General features: G+C 37.5%; 2 protein-coding genes and 1 long non-coding RNA gene across 3 annotated transcripts; 2 read left to right on the top strand and 1 right to left on the bottom strand.

The window, feature by feature from the left end:
• The first annotated feature begins 313 nt into the window (after positions 1–313).
• On the top strand, positions 314–5,525 carry LOC137722703 (protein IQ-DOMAIN 22). Its single transcript, XM_068461770.1, has 4 exons — positions 314–918; positions 3,532–3,732; positions 4,468–4,545; positions 4,626–5,525. The coding sequence occupies exons 1-4, from the start codon at positions 496–498 to the stop codon at positions 5,256–5,258; spliced, it is 1,335 nt and encodes a 444-aa protein (XP_068317871.1). The 5' UTR covers positions 314–495; the 3' UTR covers positions 5,259–5,525.
• Positions 5,526–8,161: 2,636 nt separating this feature from the next.
• LOC137723811 (uncharacterized) lies at positions 8,162–12,471 on the top strand. Its single transcript, XR_011066972.1, has 3 exons — positions 8,162–8,338; positions 11,752–11,875; positions 12,154–12,471. It is a non-coding gene; the product is annotated as an uncharacterized lncRNA (long non-coding RNA).
• A 2,019-nt stretch (positions 12,472–14,490) lies between these two features.
• LOC137722872 (RHOMBOID-like protein 2) lies at positions 14,491–17,435 on the bottom strand. Its single transcript, XM_068461978.1, has 5 exons — positions 16,837–17,435; positions 15,742–15,905; positions 15,394–15,557; positions 15,003–15,253; positions 14,491–14,855 (listed from the first exon to the last, which is right to left on the bottom strand). The coding sequence occupies exons 1-5, from the start codon at positions 17,115–17,117 to the stop codon at positions 14,744–14,746; spliced, it is 972 nt and encodes a 323-aa protein (XP_068318079.1). The 5' UTR covers positions 17,118–17,435; the 3' UTR covers positions 14,491–14,743.
• Positions 17,436–18,654: the final 1,219 nt, after the last annotated feature.

Raw genomic sequence — 18,654 nt, 5'->3', positions numbered from 1 at the left:
ATCTCCGTCGAGACTTTATCATCTAGTGTAATTTAATATCATCATCTTTTCTATCTGTTTGTATTAAAATAAACACTAGAAAACAAAACGTTATCAACGACCCCAAATTATTCCAATCTTTTTGTTCTTTACTCTTGTTTTTTAATTGGCCAAGAAATTATAAAAAAACCAAAACCAAAAACAAAAAGAATTAGAAAAAGAATAGAAAGTAGCAATGGAGTGAAGCATACGCGCCATGCAGAGAAAAAGCATGGATTTTATGGATTTTCACTTCCCAACAATAAATATGTGTTAATCAACGGCCCCTCCCTCCTTCGACAAAATCTCCACCGTATAAATTCCCTCCTCTTCTTTCTTTTTCATCCCCTTCCCCTTCCCCTTCCCACTCTTCTCTCTCTCCTCTGCAACTGCAAATGCAACTCCTTAACCATCGCTACTTCCCCACCCCACTCCCATCCCACCACCCTTAGCCTCCACATTCCCCACCCCCTAACAATGGGCAAAGCCTCCAAATGGTTCCGGAGCATTCTGGGCCTCAAAAAGCCCAACCCTGCCCACCAAACCACCACCTCCTCCTCCTCTCCCAAACCACCCACCAAAGACAAACGCCGCTGGAGCTTCGTCAAGTCCTACAGAGAAAAACACCACCAAAACGACGCCGCACCGCTCCAACGCCGCATGGACTCCTCCACCGACGCCGCCGACCCCAACACACACGCTATCGCCGTGGCGGCCGCGACAGCCGCTGTGGCCGAAGCAGCAGTATCCGCTGCTCACGCCGCGGCGGCGGTGGTCCGGCTCACTAGCAGCGGACGGTGCGCCAGAAGCCCCGCAGTGCACGCTAGCGGGAACCGCGTTGGAATTAGCGAGGAAGAATTGGCCGCTGTGAAAATTCAAGCTGCCTTCCGAGGCTGTTTGGTTCGTATCCCCCTATTATTTCCTTTAATAATTTATTTTAATTTTAAAAATTTTTTAATCGACCGTTAATCTCTGATTAAGTTACCGGGATTAGCATTATGCCCGGAAGCTGACACGTGTCCCTTCTTCCACACTTTCTGGTTCGTGCTTACACAAACAATACTTCTTACTACACACAGTTCCACTGTTGCACTTCTGTAAGAGAAGGTCCGATACGACGTCGTTTTGGTCTTCGTATAATTATTCTAATACCCAGTTGGGGCTGCATCGAGCTGTACATTCCGTGTCGTTTTTCCCAAAACGGCAATGCGTGCAGTTTCTTCTCTCCCACTGCCATTTCTGGGGTACCCGTCTGCATTTTTCAATGCTCGAAACCCCACTAAAATGCGCCAGGCGGTGCGCACTGCACTCCCGTGTGGACCACTGGACGTCCCAAAGGGTTCGGCACACCCACGCATGGTCCTTCCATCTAGAGGCCTTCCATTTTTTATGTGTTGGCGTTTTCACAGTGTGGGTGGGTCAGGATCTAATGTGTCAGGGTTTTTTGTGGATTAAGTTTTGGTTGGGAATCCCTTAGTGGTATTTCTCTTCACTGATAAGTTAAAAGATCGATTCTCCCTAAAGGCGAATTTGAACCATATTATTGTTAGCTCATTACAAGACTAAGCCCATCTTATTTTCCTTAGCGTAAATAATATTGTATGTTCAAAATAGTTTTGGTTGTTAGTGATTGGAAGATTGCATAAAATCTGGTTTCTACTTTGGTTGTGTTCTTTTTTTAGGGTGAATTATTTTAGTTTTCTGCATTTTGTAGGTGGTTTTTGGAGATAAATGTGGATGAATTGGTTTTGCCTGTGACGTATTTGTCTAAATGTTAGTGTCATGGATTTAATGAGGCTTTTGAGGCTCTTTAATTTCCTACCTAACACTTACTTCATTTAATCAATTGGGTTTATTCTAAAGTGATTTCTTAAAGCTTTTGACTTTTCTATTCTTTTACTGCAAATTAGGGTTTTTTTTTTTTTTTTTTTTTTGTAAGAAATGAGGATCCTCTTCGGATTTTTTTTTTAGGATTTTAGGATCTTTCAATTATATTTGTTGATAGTACATATAAAAAATTATTGTAAATTTTTTTATTTAAAATTGAATATAAATAGTACCTGACAAAAATTTGCTACATAATATACATTCATGTGAGGGAATCCTCATTATTTCTTAGGGAAAATTTGAAATAGGTCCAATTTTATAGACTACCTTTTGAAATAGGTCTAATTTTTAATGATTTTTTACTTTTGAAATAGGTCCAATTTTTAGTTACTTTATATCCATATCAAAAAATCCCTATTTTTTATGTACATTTAGGTTTTTTTATAGGGAATTTTAACAAGTTATTTTAATGAAAAATCATATTTTTACACTAAAAAATCAATTATGATATTATTTTATCTTATATTTTTTCCTTACATCAAAATTTTCAAATTATTTTCATTAATTTTTTTTATATGATTTCTTGAAACTTTTGGCTTTTCTGTTTTTACTGTGCACTTGGGGGTTTTAATTACTACAGTGTTTTCCATTTCAATTGGTTTTTTTAAGTGATTTCTTAAGGCTTTTGGCTTTTTTTTTTTTATTTTTTATTTTTATTTTTATTTTAACTGCTCCTTTAGGTTCTCCAATCAATAGGGGTTTTCAGTGATTTCTTAAAGCTTTTAGCTTTTTTATTTGCACAAATGCATTTTTTAAAGTGTTTGATCTTTCCTAGGCTAATTTAATATAAATTGGTCATGTGGGGTGGGGGAGGAGTTAGTAGGATGGGACTTTCTGAATGTAATCAAGTTGGTTTAACAATCCCGTTGTAGTTATATGCATTTTAGTGAGTGGATGGATGGCTAAAAGTTCAACTCCATGCTTGTTGACGTTTTTGCCTGTTGGGTCCTGCTCACTTAAAGTTTGGTGGGTTCCTAAAAAAGAATCTTCCTAATTGACTTTTGTAGGAGGGGAGGGGGGGGGGAGATACTTTCCTTCAGGATGCCACCGTCACGTCCCAGACCAATGATACAGTGTCATGTGCTTTAACTTCCCCACATTGTCTGGGACGTCACGGTGGATCCTTGGGGTGTAGGTAACAGGAAGTCTTTCCCGGGTGTTGTGTAGGTTGGGTTCTTCAATTTCGTATTAATATGTAGATAGATCCAAGTCAAACAGTGGACAATACTTTTTTGCCTTTTTGCAGGGCTGGTAGTGAAATGTCGTTGTTTGCTCGTTGCCATGTCAGGGCCATAGATTTATTTGCTATCACTGGCCTAAAATTACTTTCTTTTACGCGCCTGTTTGATTCAAAATTCTATGTTGGTCTCCTTGGCGCCGTAATTTCAAGTGTCATTGAATTTAAGCTCTTCAATGAATGAGATTATGAATCTGTTTACTGATGCCTTGTCGAAAAGAAACCACATATCTTGGTTTTGTTGTCAATTTGTTATGATTCGATTATTAAGGAAATGTTGGTTTGTGAAACGCTTTTCGTTGTTACTTTAGTTGTGATTAGTATCGTCTCCGCTGAGTTTAATTGGGTTTTCACAAGTCAACTTACTTTATTGAATGGACATTTTGAAGGCAAGGAGAGCATTGCGAGCGTTAAAGGGATTGGTGCGACTTCAGGCGTTGGTTAGAGGTCATATTGTGAGGAAGTTTTATGCTGACCGGTTGCAGCGGCTGCAAGCCATATTGCGAGCGCAGGCACGAGCTCAAGCACGGCGGGCCCAGATTTCTGAGCTCTCCCACTCAAGGATCAAATCATCTCAGTTTCACCAACCTGTAAGGAAAATTTATGTCCCTCCAATTTGAGTTTTTTCAAATAGATTTAAAAAATTGAAATCGTGGACTTTTGAGTGGGGGGGACCAATTGTTTTTAAGCTTTTGGATTCCCCGCAAGTACTTCTCAGTACAGACATATAATGTTGTGATGAAGTGTTGTTTGGTGGAAATTATAAAAGCTCCATGATGCATTCATGTGTAGTTACATGCTTTATTTGTGTGGACACCACTTTCACAGTCGAATAAATGAGAGTGGCAGATTGACAAGTGGCATGATACGTATAACGGTTAATGTACATTATCAAACTTGGGAGGCATATAACATGGTAGAGGGGACACATTGATGCTTTACAAGCTACTACTACATAGATTTACCTTGTCCCACTGATCATTCGCATCAATTTAACCGTGTACTAGCACTGCTTATACGGTTTTATCTCGGTAAAACAATATGAATTTAGTTATTGAAATGAATTGAGTTAGCTACTTGCTACGTAGCTGTCTAATTTGAACTGTTTACGTGTAAATCACCATGTTTTGTAATCTGCAGTACATAATTTGTTTCTCATTCTGTGTGATTGTTGGTTGAGGACAATATAAGGGAAATACTCTTTAAATTGAATGTGTATTTGCATTTGATTTGTGTAATTTACGAGTCCTCGTGACCAAATTATCATCTGTGTTTACCCAATGTTTGTTTATTCATTAAACAAGAAAAATTTCATGTACATGCAGGATCCAGCAACCCCTGAAAAATTTGAACATCCTATCCGATCAAGGAGTACAAAGCATGAGCAGTTCTCAACACTCCGGGTATGCTCAAATCCTGTCTTTCCTCTGGATTTCCATGTGTGCTACTTACATAAGATTCTCATGCCTATTACATCCTGCAGAGAAATAGCTCCAAGTCCAATGGAACTACTGATGATGAAAAGAACGACAGGGTCCTCGAAATAGATACTGGGAAATCATACATTGCACCTAAACGGAGAAATCTTTTTCACTCTACTCATCTTGCTGTGGCCTCAGACCAATACAGCCATAGCTTTACCACTTCAAAAGACTCCATAAGCCATCACACACTTCCCAGTCCATCGTCTTGTGAGTTACAGTCTTTTAGTCCATTGAAGCTCTCTCGAGAGGTTGAGGAAGACTCTTTCTGCACTGCCAACTGTAGTCCGCAGTTGTATTCTGCTTCATCACAGGGAGCTACTTCGAAGAGAAGCCCCTTCACTCCTACAAGGAGTGATGGCTCAAAAAGTTACCTAAGTGGCTATTCCGATTACCCAAATTACATGGCGTGCACTGAATCATCAAAGGCTAAGTTGAGGTCTCTCAGTGCTCCAAAGCAGAGGCCTCACTATGATAGGTCTAGCTCAACAAAGAGGTACTCCATTCACGGCTTTGGTGAGTCGAGATCAATTACACAACGGACATCTGCCTTGCACGCTAACTTTGCAAATAAAGCCTACCCGGGATCTGGTCGCTTGGACAAGCTTGGGATGCCGGTGGGTTACAGATACTGATACGGCACTCTTCGGGCGGGGGTCTTTCGCCATCCATTGTAATTTTGAATCTAATTTGGCTAACTGATGTAGTAGTAAACTACTTTTAAAGTCGGAGGAATGTTTAGAGTTGTATTAGCGCAGGGCATATATATTTGTAGGATGGGCACGGTCTGGTTCGGCCCGATTCCACCCTCAAAATGGAACCAAAACAGGAAAATTTTAACGGTTCGGTTTGGTGTGTTTTCGTTTAATTTTATTACTAAAATCATACAGTTCGGTTCATGACGGTTTTGGTTTGGTTCATGTCGGTTTACAATTCTAACCAAAATTATATATATGTTTTTTCTAATTTTCTACTTCTAATATCAAACACATATTTCAACCACATTCTGGTTCGGTTCATGTCGGTTTACAGTTCTAATCAAAATTATGTATATGTTTTTTTTTTCTAATTTTCTACTTCTAATATCAAACACATTTTTCAATCACAAATTCAACTAAATTTGAGTTTCCACTACTAGATCTACAAGATTTGTGATCAGATGATAGCAAGTGTGCATATAAATATAAATCAAAAGATAGAAAAGCTCATATCAAGATCAAAATGTAGATCTTAAACTAAAACTAAGATGTACATAATGCATAATATACTGGAAAAGAATGGAGAAAAATAATGTAGGGAGAGAAAAATGATAAAACAACAAAGGAGGGGGAGAGAAGTGAAGAAAAATATTGGGCTTATGCACATGGTCTTCTTGGAAAAATGTCTTATTTATATAAAAATAATAATAAAACAATAATTTATATTAAAAGTGGTTTGGTCCGGTTCTTAATATTTCCAAATCGGAACCAAAACCGTTTGAAACGGTTCGGTTCGGTTTTTGTTTCCGTTTTGACTTTTTTTGGTCAACACGGTTTTTTACAGTTTTTTTTTGTCACGGTTCGATTCGGTTTTCCGGTTTGGTGGTTTTTATGCCCACCCCTATGTATTTGCAGATCTCAATTCTTTTAGAGCTAAAATGATAGCTTCCTGCAAGTGCCATTTTGTGAGTCAGTTGTAAAATTAAGTTCTCAGAAGGGGAAGCAAATCGAATGTATGAACATGAAATTTCATGTGATGAAATTATTGAAAGAAAAAGGTTGTGTTATATAATTTATTTAAAATTAGTATCCTCTGATTTTCTATAAGCTTATGGGCATTACTTTACTTAAATGAGTTTTCCAAGAGGAAATGATATCCGTATGCTTTTTCTCATTCTGCACTCTCGATTGTTTGATTTTGTTTTAATTTATTTAATTCAAATGCTAGAAACAAACAAGGGTATGCAAGAGGAGAATAAGATCAGTTGAATTCACTTCCCTTTTCATAATTCTTCCATATTCTTGACTTATGGTTTGGTGATGTATCCGTTTCAAATAAGTAGATGGCATTGGAAGAATGTGAAAGAGGAAGAGAGTGAGAAATTGGTTCAAGCACTTCATACTAGTATTTAAATTGCTTTGAGAACTTGACCTAAACATCACTTATATAAAATTCATGAGAAGAAACGTGATTTACAAGTATGTCTGAGAGATGAAGGAGCAGGTAAACAGTTTATGCACTTAAACATATGTGCTCAAGGATTTCTTAGTAATATACAAATGCAAATTGCAGAGTCCAATCGAGCTGCTAATGGGGATTTCTTTTGTATACGAGCATAGTTCTATTTTAAACTAATCTAAAGTGCATGAAGAAAAACAAATGAGCATTTAAAAAAGAATCTAAAATACATAAGCCTAGCTATTTATTCAGCTTGCAGTTCAATATCCTAAGAGCCCTAGCCTCAAACTCGAATGAAAAGATAAGCCCTACAAGTAGTACTAGAGAACCAGTGGCCAATGGCGAAACTAGGATTTCTCGGGGGGAGGAGCGAATTTAAAAGAGTTAAAGGTTAAAGAAAAATGGAAAGAAAAAAAAAATGGGGGGATGGGCGAACTTAAGCATTGTTTCTTATAATATCGTTCCATTATGTAATTGTAAAATGGAAAGAAAAAAAATTCTCAGACTCTTAATCCTGGAGTACACTATACTAATATGCATAATAACTAATCCAACCAACAATTCAACCAATCCAACCAATTGCATAAGCTCCAAATAATTACCCCTAATATGCGTAATAACTAATCCAACCAACAATTCAATTAATCAATACCAATAACTCAATAAGCATACAAATTATTCAATAAATAAAAATTCAATTCAATTAAGCATATGAATAAGAATAATTGTATACATTATGGAGTAATTCAATTAATTAATCAAGAATCAAGAATTCAAATTTTAATTTTCACCCTAAAAAATAATTTCATAATTTCATATCAATAATCATAGAATCATATCAATAATCAATAACCAATAACAATATTAGTGCATTACCATATGATTCTATACCAATTAAAACTCATTCATATTAAATAATTTATTAGGGTTAGGGATTATAAATTTGGGAATTAAAAATTTGACCTAAAGAATGGCTTTGAAGGCTGCAAGCTGCGGCTAGAGAGTGGCTGGGGACTGACTAGAGTGGCTGGCGGCGGCTGGAGCTTGGAAAGTGGTTGATTTTCCGTTCGTTGGCTACCAAGTTGTTTCGTAACTACTAGGAATTTGGGGGGCAGGCTTTGCTCTCTGATTGGCAAAGGCAAAGTTCAAAATGAAAAGAGGGACATGCACTGAGGCATGGGTCTGAGGAGAGAAGGGGGACATGCGGTCCCCCCATATTTTTTTTTTCATTTTCAAACTTATCAAAACGGAGCCGTTTTGTTTATATTTAATTTTTATTTTAACCAGGTCCAAAACGACGTCGTTTTGGCCTGGATTTTTTTTTTTTTGTTTAAAGGATCCAGCTCTGCTGCACAGTAGCAGAACCAAACCACCGGAACAAAGAGGGGGTGAAAACCAGTAGATTTTTTGACGAGGGGAGGGGCTGAATCAGCCCTCCAGGCGTATTTTTCCGGCGAGGGGAGTGGCGGCCGCCACTCATCGCTCCCACATGGCTTCACCACTGCCAGTGGCCAAGATTCTAGTAGATTTCTCCAAAGCTGATTGCTGAAATCCAGAGGTACATGTGAAATTTCATTCCCTCAAATTTATTTATTTTCGTTAAATCTTGTTAGTTACAAAATTTGACTTTTCGTAATTACCCTCAAAACTCGTAGAACTTTCAGGTTCACAATCAGTATTTCGAATAGAGCTTGATCCTAAAAACGCGTGGGCAAAAACCGTTTGTGAATCAGAGTTATAACGAATGAGAAATAAGCGTGTAAAGTCAGTGGCATTTTTTATAATTGGCACCTCTATATATAGCAATTCCAGCTTTGCTGGAGTGACCTCGACCAATAAAAAGTGTCGATCCGTGTTGACCCGAATTGCTCCTTGACGATCTGCGAAAACATACCCGTTTCTGGGTAGTTTTTTTGTTTTTGACGTTTTTTTTTTCTAGTGCATTCCAGTGACGATGGACTTATCTACACCACAAATCAAATTAGTGACATCCCAGCATCCTTTTCCACCCAAGAACCTCCCTGTTTGGCCACCTGTCGCGACGGTGCGAAGCTCGGGGTTTTTCAAGATTATCCAGCAACAATATGTCTTCTTCTGTACTTCCCAACACCAACCACCACCAACAATCGACTCGTCATGAACCTGGCTACAAAACCCATGGCTTGTAGTAGTCATCGGAGCTCTAACGAGGGTGAGCCATTTTGTGTAATCCTACTATTTTTGGGGAATTTCAACTATCTCCAACTAGTTTTTCACCCTAGCGAAAGTACAAACATTACGTTATTATTCACAAGCTTCATTTTGGTATAATTTGAGCCTATTTTAGTATTGGCCGTATTTCAGCGAAGTTTGGCTGCCGGCTGCCACATGAGGCGGTACGTGGCCAGTAATCCGCATCATGTTTTCCCTTAGCTGGAATGCTCAGGTGATCAGTCCTTACTACTGTAGCAACGATTTGCATTGTGGTCTTATTTAATTGGTCGGTTCGGGAGTAATTGGTTGCCTTGCGGAGCAAGTCCTTGGAGGTTTTGAAAGGATTCCTTGTCAGATGGAAATATAAGTTGCCCTTGGAAAATCCCCTCATGAGCCATTGTGGGCTATTGCCTTATCGCACCATGCATGTTCGTTGTTGAATCAGGATATGTAATCTCTTAAAAACTCGTTTAGGCCTTGGTGCACCGAGGTGAGGTCGGTCGGCGTGTTCTGTCTCTTAGATATAATCATATACGTGTCAAGGAAAACTTGCCTAAGCCCATAGAATGAAGTGATTGATCCTAGGGTTATCTATTTGAACCAATCTCTGGCCGTTCCTCTAAGGGTGGCCATGAATAACCTATATTTGGTGGCGTCATTGTTCCGTCAACCTTTAACTGCTTACATAATTCCGTTAAGATGGTCACACGGATAGGAAAGTCCCTCGTAGCTTTGCATTTTGAGCGCTCAAGTATCGCCACTTGTCGGCTCGTCTAGCAAGTCCTTGGAGAATGGCAGAGGAACCTCATTCTCGGAGTAGTCGAAGTTTTTGGTCTTAGACGTCATTTCTAGGTCTCCCAGTTGGTCCCAAACACTTTTCATCTCCTCAATCATGCCTTCCTTTAGGGTGTTCCTCAAGTCATAGCGGTCATGTAGATTCTCGGTCAGACCCTTGGTTGCCTGCTCAGCGGCTTGTGACCCTTTTCTATTTATGTATTCACAAACATCTTCACTTCTATTCTCGACGTCCTCTGGTGGTGGGAGGACCTGCATTCGTTAGGTTTTTAGGAAGATCAACCCCCAGTCGGGATATGCTCTTGATCTTTTCGTTGGTCTAAGTAATTTGCTCTAGGAGGTTAGTATGTTTCTCTTGGAGCAAGGCGTTTTGAACATGGATGAGGTGAGGTTTCTTACCTCATCCATTTCTCCAACACCGGCAAGTATATCATTCATCTTTTCTTCCATGCTGGCGAGCCTGGCCTTCTCTTCTCATATTTTTCTATAGCTGGTTGCTTTTGGCCTGCTATAAATGGTCTTAACTCTCATCCTCATACTGGTCATTTTGTTGGAGTTGTGCCCTAAACGCCAATTTCATAATATTAGTTATTAAGTAGCAACTTCATATTAATTAATATATAAATGGGCAAGATTTATTCATTCATGAGTTTGGCTTTATATTATAGAGATAATATTCTATGAATGAGTCCATAAGATTTAAGGTATGGAAGCAATGTCCTAAATAAGGTTAAGGCGGGGTTACTTGTATTTCATAGTCACTTAGTTCTTAAATAAAGTTCCTAGCCATTAGGACAATCAACGGGACATTAACTGTTTGGAAAGACAGGTGTATATAGTATTAAGGTTAGCATGGTCTTATTCTACACTTGTTGGACACGTGATGGATATACAGGTGCTTGTCCGTGTAAAGTTCGTTGAACACTGACCATCCAAAAAGCTTAAACGTATGGATGCTTACCACATGTCCAATGATACAAAGTTTCTAGTTGTAGTATGCAAATACTTCTTAGTCCTAAGACATCATAGGTAACTTATATTTGTAGATATGAACTTTGATTTCACTTTAAAGCCCTCAATGACAGCGCATGGCCCAATACTGTGATATTCGGGTTTATGTGTATGAGTATGAAGATACATGAATGCGCAATAAGAAATTTATTACCTGCTGGTAGTTATTCAATAGAAGGAGATATTCCTTGAAGCCACTTAAAGATTCATTTCAGAAATCTTCTGCCAAAGTACTTGTTGATCAAGCTATGTTTGTAAGAATTGCGTCAACATGAGATGCATCATGGTGATCATTGATTACAACATGTGATTTGACATAAATCCATATCACATAAATTTTGATCAAGATATAGATGATAAAAGAACAGAATTGCATTGTAACTACAATCAAGGTTCGAAAAAAGACCATGACTTGTTCGCGTATACTTCTACTAATTCGAGTAGAGCCATGATTTGCTGCTAGGTGTCACTCATGGTTTGTGAAATTAAATAAATTCACTAATTAATTTCAATGCGGTCTTTAGTTAGAACCTAAGAGGTCACACACATATGATAAGTTCTAGTAACATTATATGAATGATGATAAGATATAATCAATTGTTAATTATATTGTATTAATTATTTGGGCATATTGGACATTATCTTAACTAAATAGGCATTAGGCTTTATTTTATTAAAAGGAGTCCAAGTTCACAAACCAATAGTGGGTAAGTAAGTGGGCTTGGCACATGGCATAAAGCCTAAGGCGCCAAACCCTAGGGGAAGTGTAGCGTAGGGGTGCATCAAGGAGTCTATAAAATACTCGTGTTTTTCTCATACACACAATGTAAAAGTTGTTCAATTTTGTTTATTAGAGAAAAGACAGAAAAACCCTTAAGCCAAATACACTTTGTGTGCCTCCCATTCTATATTGATCTAAGTGAGAGATATTGCTAGCACATTTAAATCAATCACTCAATCATTGATTGTTAGATTTATCAATGTGGATACTCTTAGAGGCTCAACATTTGGGGAGCATCACGTGATCAATCATGAAGAGGAAAATTGCAAGGATAGGGATGATCCAATCAAGCTGCATGCACGTGACTAGATTCAAGTAAGTTAATCTCTCCAACATCTTAATTTGTTGCTTTGTCAATTACAACTAATCAGATATATAATTGAGATAACATATTGTATGTTATTTGTTAATTTTTGCTGCATATTTAAATATTCAACTAAAATTTATCCCAATAATATGCCCAGAAACCCAATATATTTTGCTCAGTTGGGTACGATCTCAAAATGTGTCTAAGATAGCGTGGTAGAAAACATAACCAAATTGTATGCGTTTTTCACAGACGATGCCAAACTGTTAACACTTAAATCTTGCAGGTTAACAAATTAAAACAATTAACCCTTGGTGGGCTTTAGTGGTGGAGCCACATGGAGACCAAGATGGGCACGAGTCTATCTTGAAATATTAGTTTATATACCTTATCTATTGGTTTTGTAACTAAAGAATGTGCTATTCGGTGGTTGAAGGGGTTTTTGTGTTCCTGCATGTCAGGGGTAAGTTCTTTATCAGCAATTGTTTTTTGGTTAGTTGATACAAAACAAGGTTAATTTATGTTGAAGAAAAATCTCATAATAATTGTATTGAGCCATGATATTAAATTTTTGTTTGAAATTAATGTTAACTTTATTGTTAATCTTGTAACAAGTTTTGTTTTTATGATATAATTATTTTAATACTAAATTTTTCATACATGTTAAAGATCTATTAGTCTTGTTTGATTAAAATTTTACAAGCCAACACAAAAAAGGAACCTTTAATTTTCTCTCATTAGTTGTATTGCTATATTTTTTGTCTAATTTTTTTTTTTTTATGAGTTAAAGGCCCCTCCTAATCTAAATTCCTGGCTCCGTCACTGGTGGGCTTGGGATAGAACTAAAATGAAATGAATTCAAAATTTAAGCGGTTCACCTCTCAGCATTGGGCTACCTCCAATGTGTTGTTCGAATTAAATTGATTTCAAGGGTTACAAGTAGCACTCGGCTAAGAGTTTTAGTTGTCTGACCCCTTACAAGAGGTTCTCACCCTTTTATATAGGCCCTCAATGAACCCAGACAGCCTTCGGCTCACTTGATCTCACCGTCTAGCATTTAATGTGCCACCTGCATCGATTAACGTGCTGACAACTTTTTTAACCATCAGTCGATATTCAGCGGTGAAGTGACGTTTGCTCAGTCAGGATTGCTCGCCCTTTTAGATCAGTGTATGACGAGTGACCTGCTCGGCCTCAATTAATTAACCATGTCACTCCGCACAATGCCCCAACCGCCTTTGTGTCTCATCCTAGACTTTAGCTTTTGATTGTTGATTGACACATACTCTGATTAGTGTTTGAGTAAGCCTACTCCTAAAATCTTGTGTCATAAAGTTATCAGCCTTTCCACGTGTCCCTGGCAGTCAAAAAGTACATTATGTAGCCTAGTTAGACTGAACTGATGATCGTTCGAAACTCCCGTGGACCTTGGGCTTCTTAATCTTCTCTAGGCTTCGACTTTAATTGGGCCTTCGTGGTCTCTTCCCGACCTGCACTGTTATGTGGATCGAAAACGACCTTGCGGTAAAAGGACCAGTCATACGGACCAAACTTTTGCCATCAAACTTCATCAAAATACACATGGTCTTGAGATACACACAAAAGATAATGAGTGGATTAGTTTGGATCCACTTCATCCTCACATTCCTAGCGGGCGATGGATTTCAAGCTTGGAGTAACGATAAAAGACGATCTTGCAAACATAGTCACACTGAGGGAGAATGAGGTGATACGATACTTGATGATAAACATTGTAAGAAAATGACACCAACCTTGGACTAGAGTATTCCGTCAAGGAATATTGCTCCTCTTTTTCTTGTTCTTTCCCTTTTCTTTTACGTTGTATTTTACTTTTTTCTTTGTTTTAGCAAACATGTGTGTGTTTTTAAGGATAAGAGTTTCCTTCTTTCAATCACCTGATGATAAAGAATTTATATTAGGTCTGATATCTATTTATTTTCACCTTTCATGAACGAAGTTGTGATAAAGAAATCAAAAACAAATTTCCGAATTTGGGCCATGGGGCTTGTGGAGCCAAAAATAATCATAAGGTGACACATGAATTTTTGGATAAAGGAGGACAAAAATACCCTTGATGCATACTGGGATTCCTACGTGCGAGTAGCAGGCAATCATCTCTCAACCAAGTCAAAAGTGCCCAAAGAAGGTAACAAATTCAAAATTATTTCATCATTCCTCATTCCATATTCTCTACAAAGTAATCATTCCATAGCGTTCAAAACATTCCATAAAAATTAGGTTAATTGGTTAATTAACGGATTTATTTCCTAATTAATCCATTAATCACCACTTAAATCACCCATTATACCAATTAATCACCCATTACACAAATTATCACCCATTACACACCAAAAATACCCCAAAGGGCCGGCCACCTTTTCTCCAAAAGGGGACCGGCCATGCTCTATATATTGAACCCCATTTCCGGGCACATTGCCAATTATTTTCTTTTCGGAGAAATTCTTCTCCAATTTTGAATAAGACCATCCTCCGTAGTGTACTTGGTAATCCTTTCTTGTGTAAATACAAGTCCTCAATCATCCACACCATAATGGACGAATATTAATTTGGTAAAGAAAAAGCTACTCAAGCGCACAAGGAGGAGAAAATCCATCGTGAAACAAATCTCAGTATATAACGGGACACGATATCGTCCGTAACCTGTATCAAATATACATTAGTATCCCAATGTTCCAAAGCAAGGCTAGAGCATCTCATAATCATGTCGTTCTACGCATGTACATTAGTGGACTGAAAGCTCCCATTGAAAGAAAGAAACACATATCATCACACAAAGAAGAAAAGAATAGGAAACGAGATGAACAAGTCAGACACACAGGACGACACTCCTCGTATCAGTTCCCGCATTTCCATTTTGATGTTGGCACGCAGCTTAGGTAATGGCACCAACTGCAGTGCTTGTTTAAGCTATCTCCTTTGAACAGTAACACCAATCCTGTAGTTAATCTGCGTTTAACAAGAAAATCGATCATTAATCATCTCAAAAGATGCCTCCTGTATGCCAAGACGTATACTTAAACTCATCCGATACAAGAAAGATGAATTGTATACGAAAATTCAAACAATGAATTAAAATTCCGGCAACAAGCTTACCCGGCAATCAGTAAGGCAGAGGCAACCAACACGAGAACATATTGGTAAGGCTTGTGCTTGGATTTAACACGAGCATTGGCTGGAAGATTCCGAGACTCTATCCATCCAAACTGGGGACGAAGTAGAAAAATAAAGCCAAGGAGAAAGCCACTCAAGAATCCTCCAATGTGGGCGAAGTTGTCAACATGAGGAAGAATCCCAACAGCTAAGTTAATGGCGATAATGACTATAAGCGTCAATAGTGCCGCAGCCTGGAAGACGAAGAGAGGTGAAATTTCAATGACTATGAAACATTCAAAATTTAACACGAAGCCATGACACAAATACAAGCATCAAAACCTTTCACAGAATATCAACTTCACTTGATAGAACTGTAAAACTTTGGACAAACCTTATTTGTGTATATACTCCAGTTAGTAATAAGCTCTGATAACATAGCTCCAAGAAGTCCAAACAAAGCGCCAGAAGCACCAACAGAAATATTGTTCTGAATGAAAAGGGCAGATAATATGCTCCCACCAAATCCAGACAACAGGTAGATTATCCCCACGCGTACTGCCCAGATCATTCAAACATAAAATTTATGTCAGAACGAAACAAAAACATCACGAAAAGACGTAAAAAGAAATACATTAATAAGAAACCGACAAGTATCTAGACAATTATCAACATGGAAGAGAACAAATAGTTGATTTGCCATATTTCACGTATATGACGACTTGGATGAAAAATGGCATACCAAACCCAAACTGCTGCTCAAGACGGATGCCAATAAAGACCAAGCTGAGCATGTTTGCAAGCAAATGGATGACACCAGCATGCAACCACATACAAGTGAAAAGTCTCCATCCTTGATGCCCATGTACAACCTTGGACCATACAAGAGCTCCCAATTTTTCCAATCTGCAAAAGCAGGTAACTCAGATAATGCAATCTGAAAAGGAAGAAAGACATAGTATTTGCCCGTCGAGAAACACCAGAAGGCCATTTCCATTAAAGTACAACAAGCACAAAAGAAAACTTCTAAATTAAGATGCAGATAAACACTATTGGTCCCTTAACTATAACACCGCAGATTAATCTTTCCGAACTTTTTACATTCAACGAGTTCAATATTCTTTCTTTAAATCACAAAAGGGTCATTCTTCCGAGTCCTGAAGGATAAATTGTCGTGACACAAACTTAGTGGATTAATCAACAGTTTTTCACCTACAACTAAACCAAAGACGGCTAGAATACGAAAAATGAAGTTGACAAATCCAACCAACGTATGAACCAATTAATTAGGAGAACCAATAAATTAGAGTCGGACCAAATCCACATTAATACGAATTTGGATTGACATTTAAAAGCAACATTAACATTTAACAAACAACAAATCAGGATGCACATAGCATGATTTGAAAAATAGCCCCTCACAAATTTAAAAGACAAAACAAAATAAAAAAACAAAAGCCGAAAAACGAAAGCACTGACAATTGCTTACTAACATAATGGACAACATATAACCAAGGTTTTAAAAATCGAACTTTGCATAATACTGACAAATCCAATTTATGAACATATCGAAGAATATTTCGAAATCGCTAGCCTTCAACGAAAATAACGATGAAAATGTGGTCGAAAATATAGAATTTTGAGGAAAAACAGTAAAATTCTAATAAATCCATGCACATCCAACAAGAAACAGTAAAATTAGCCCACTTCCAAATCTTAATCAAATTCCACAAAAACCCAGAATCCCAAATCAATAAGGCAGTCAAAACACAAAACCAACAAAAACTCGCAATAAAAAAATCAGAAATTGAGAGATGGATAAAGTCAGAGAGCTCACGTATCAGAAGAAGGACCGAACAGAGGGTTCTCCCTGAGAGGCTCGAACGAAAACCGACCGAGAAACTTGGCCACGCACTTGTCGTCGAAACCAAGATTGTGTTTTGGGCAGTTGTTGATGGACATGGCGACGATGAAGACAACAACATTGGCCACCACGAACATAGGAATCAGCCACGATGTCCATTGGGTTTCGGATGTTCCCACGTAGTACTGGTTGGAGTTGTAATTGTAATTGGTGGGTCTGGGTTTTGCTGGCGGTCCTCGTTCTGGATCAGCCATTGTTTCGATTGTTCAGATTCTGTTTCTCTCTCTCTCTCTCCTTTCTGTCTCTCTCTCTGGAAAGTGTGAAACTTTGGGCTTGTAGAGTGAGAAAGGCGTCTCGTTTTTGGGTGGATTCGGAGGTATATATTTTCAGAGGAAGGAGGAATTGGGGAGCAGAGATTTGAGAAGTAACTTGGAAGCGAGGGGAAGACGTGTTTTTTCGATGAAGCGAAAGGAATTGGAAGCAGAAGAGAGAGAGGGTTGTAGATTTAACAGCCGAAAGAAGAAGAAGTAATGTAAAATGGTAGCTTTCTCTCTCCTTCCTCACCCTCTCTCTCTCTTCTGGGTTGTCCGTCTATTAAATATTTGTATGTTAGGCGGTGCCGTTATTAACTTTCCAAATCAACCAAATATCCATTAAATTAAAATTTTAAGTCTTTATATATTAACTGAATTTTAAAAACAAATAAATTAAATATGTATAAATACGTCAAAAAACAAACAAAAATAATTTAAAAAAAAAAGAAAAAGAAAAAAAGAAAACCACATCTCTCACTTAGGAGTTCTAAAAGGCGCTTTGAGATAGTCGAGCATCAGACTAAGATCTAGTGCCTAGGCAGACTAAGGCTTGACCCTAGGCAGATTATTAATTATTATGTAACATGTAAATATAAATGTCTACTTAATACTCAAAAATAATACACCACCTAGTACTACAGTCTAGTGATATTCTTCTTCACTTGAAAATGATAGGTCTCATGTTCGATTTTCGCCAAAGGCGAATTTGAACCATATTGTAGCTAACTCATTGTGAGGCTAACCCAACCCTCCCCTTAGTGCAGATAATATTGTTTGTTAAAAAATACTTAAAAGTAATACATAATTGTATTGGGATGCATAAATTGCAGAATAGAATGAAATATAGATTATAAATTTTTTGGTAAAAAAAAATATAAGTTTTGGAACATATTGAAAACATGGGAATAAGCATATAATGAGTGCATCCAAGTATTAAACAAGTCTTTTACAATTTAATGAAAATTATCTATTTTCTATTTAAATGAGAATCACGATCTAGGTGAGTGCTAAACGAACAAGACGTCATTTCTTAATTTTCAAACGCCTAAAAATTAATTGAGGCAATGGCCAGTTGCTTAAATCCATACTGTCAAAATTTTCAAAAAAAAAAAAAAAACTTTCCTTTTTCCTATAAAAAAGTGATGTGAATATTTTTTTAAGAAATTAAACTAAATTATTAGTTCTAGTGAACTCCAATTTCCAAACATGTAAAGGGCAAAAGAAAATGGCAATGGCCAAGGAATAAAAAAAGTTGTCATATTAGTCCAAAACTCCAAATCACACTCTTAGTCTTTGCTTAATTGATTAGAGGGACTGAAAGAGAACTTCCATTAAATTGATTCCTCAATGTCATGCCCAATAAATAATTTTGTGTATGGAAAACACCATATGGTGATGTCCAATCTAAAAAATATGAGTGAAAAGGATAATGCCTCCACGTGTTATTAAACTTGAAGTTACGAAAAAGGATTATGTT

The sequence above is a fragment of the Pyrus communis genome, chromosome 17 (assembly GCF_963583255.1).
Source record: "Pyrus communis chromosome 17, drPyrComm1.1, whole genome shotgun sequence".
NCBI classification, from domain to species: Eukaryota; Viridiplantae; Streptophyta; class Magnoliopsida; order Rosales; family Rosaceae; genus Pyrus; species Pyrus communis.
Note: the sequence above shows the minus strand (reverse complement) of the source record. Positions and strands in the feature narration are given on the sequence as shown.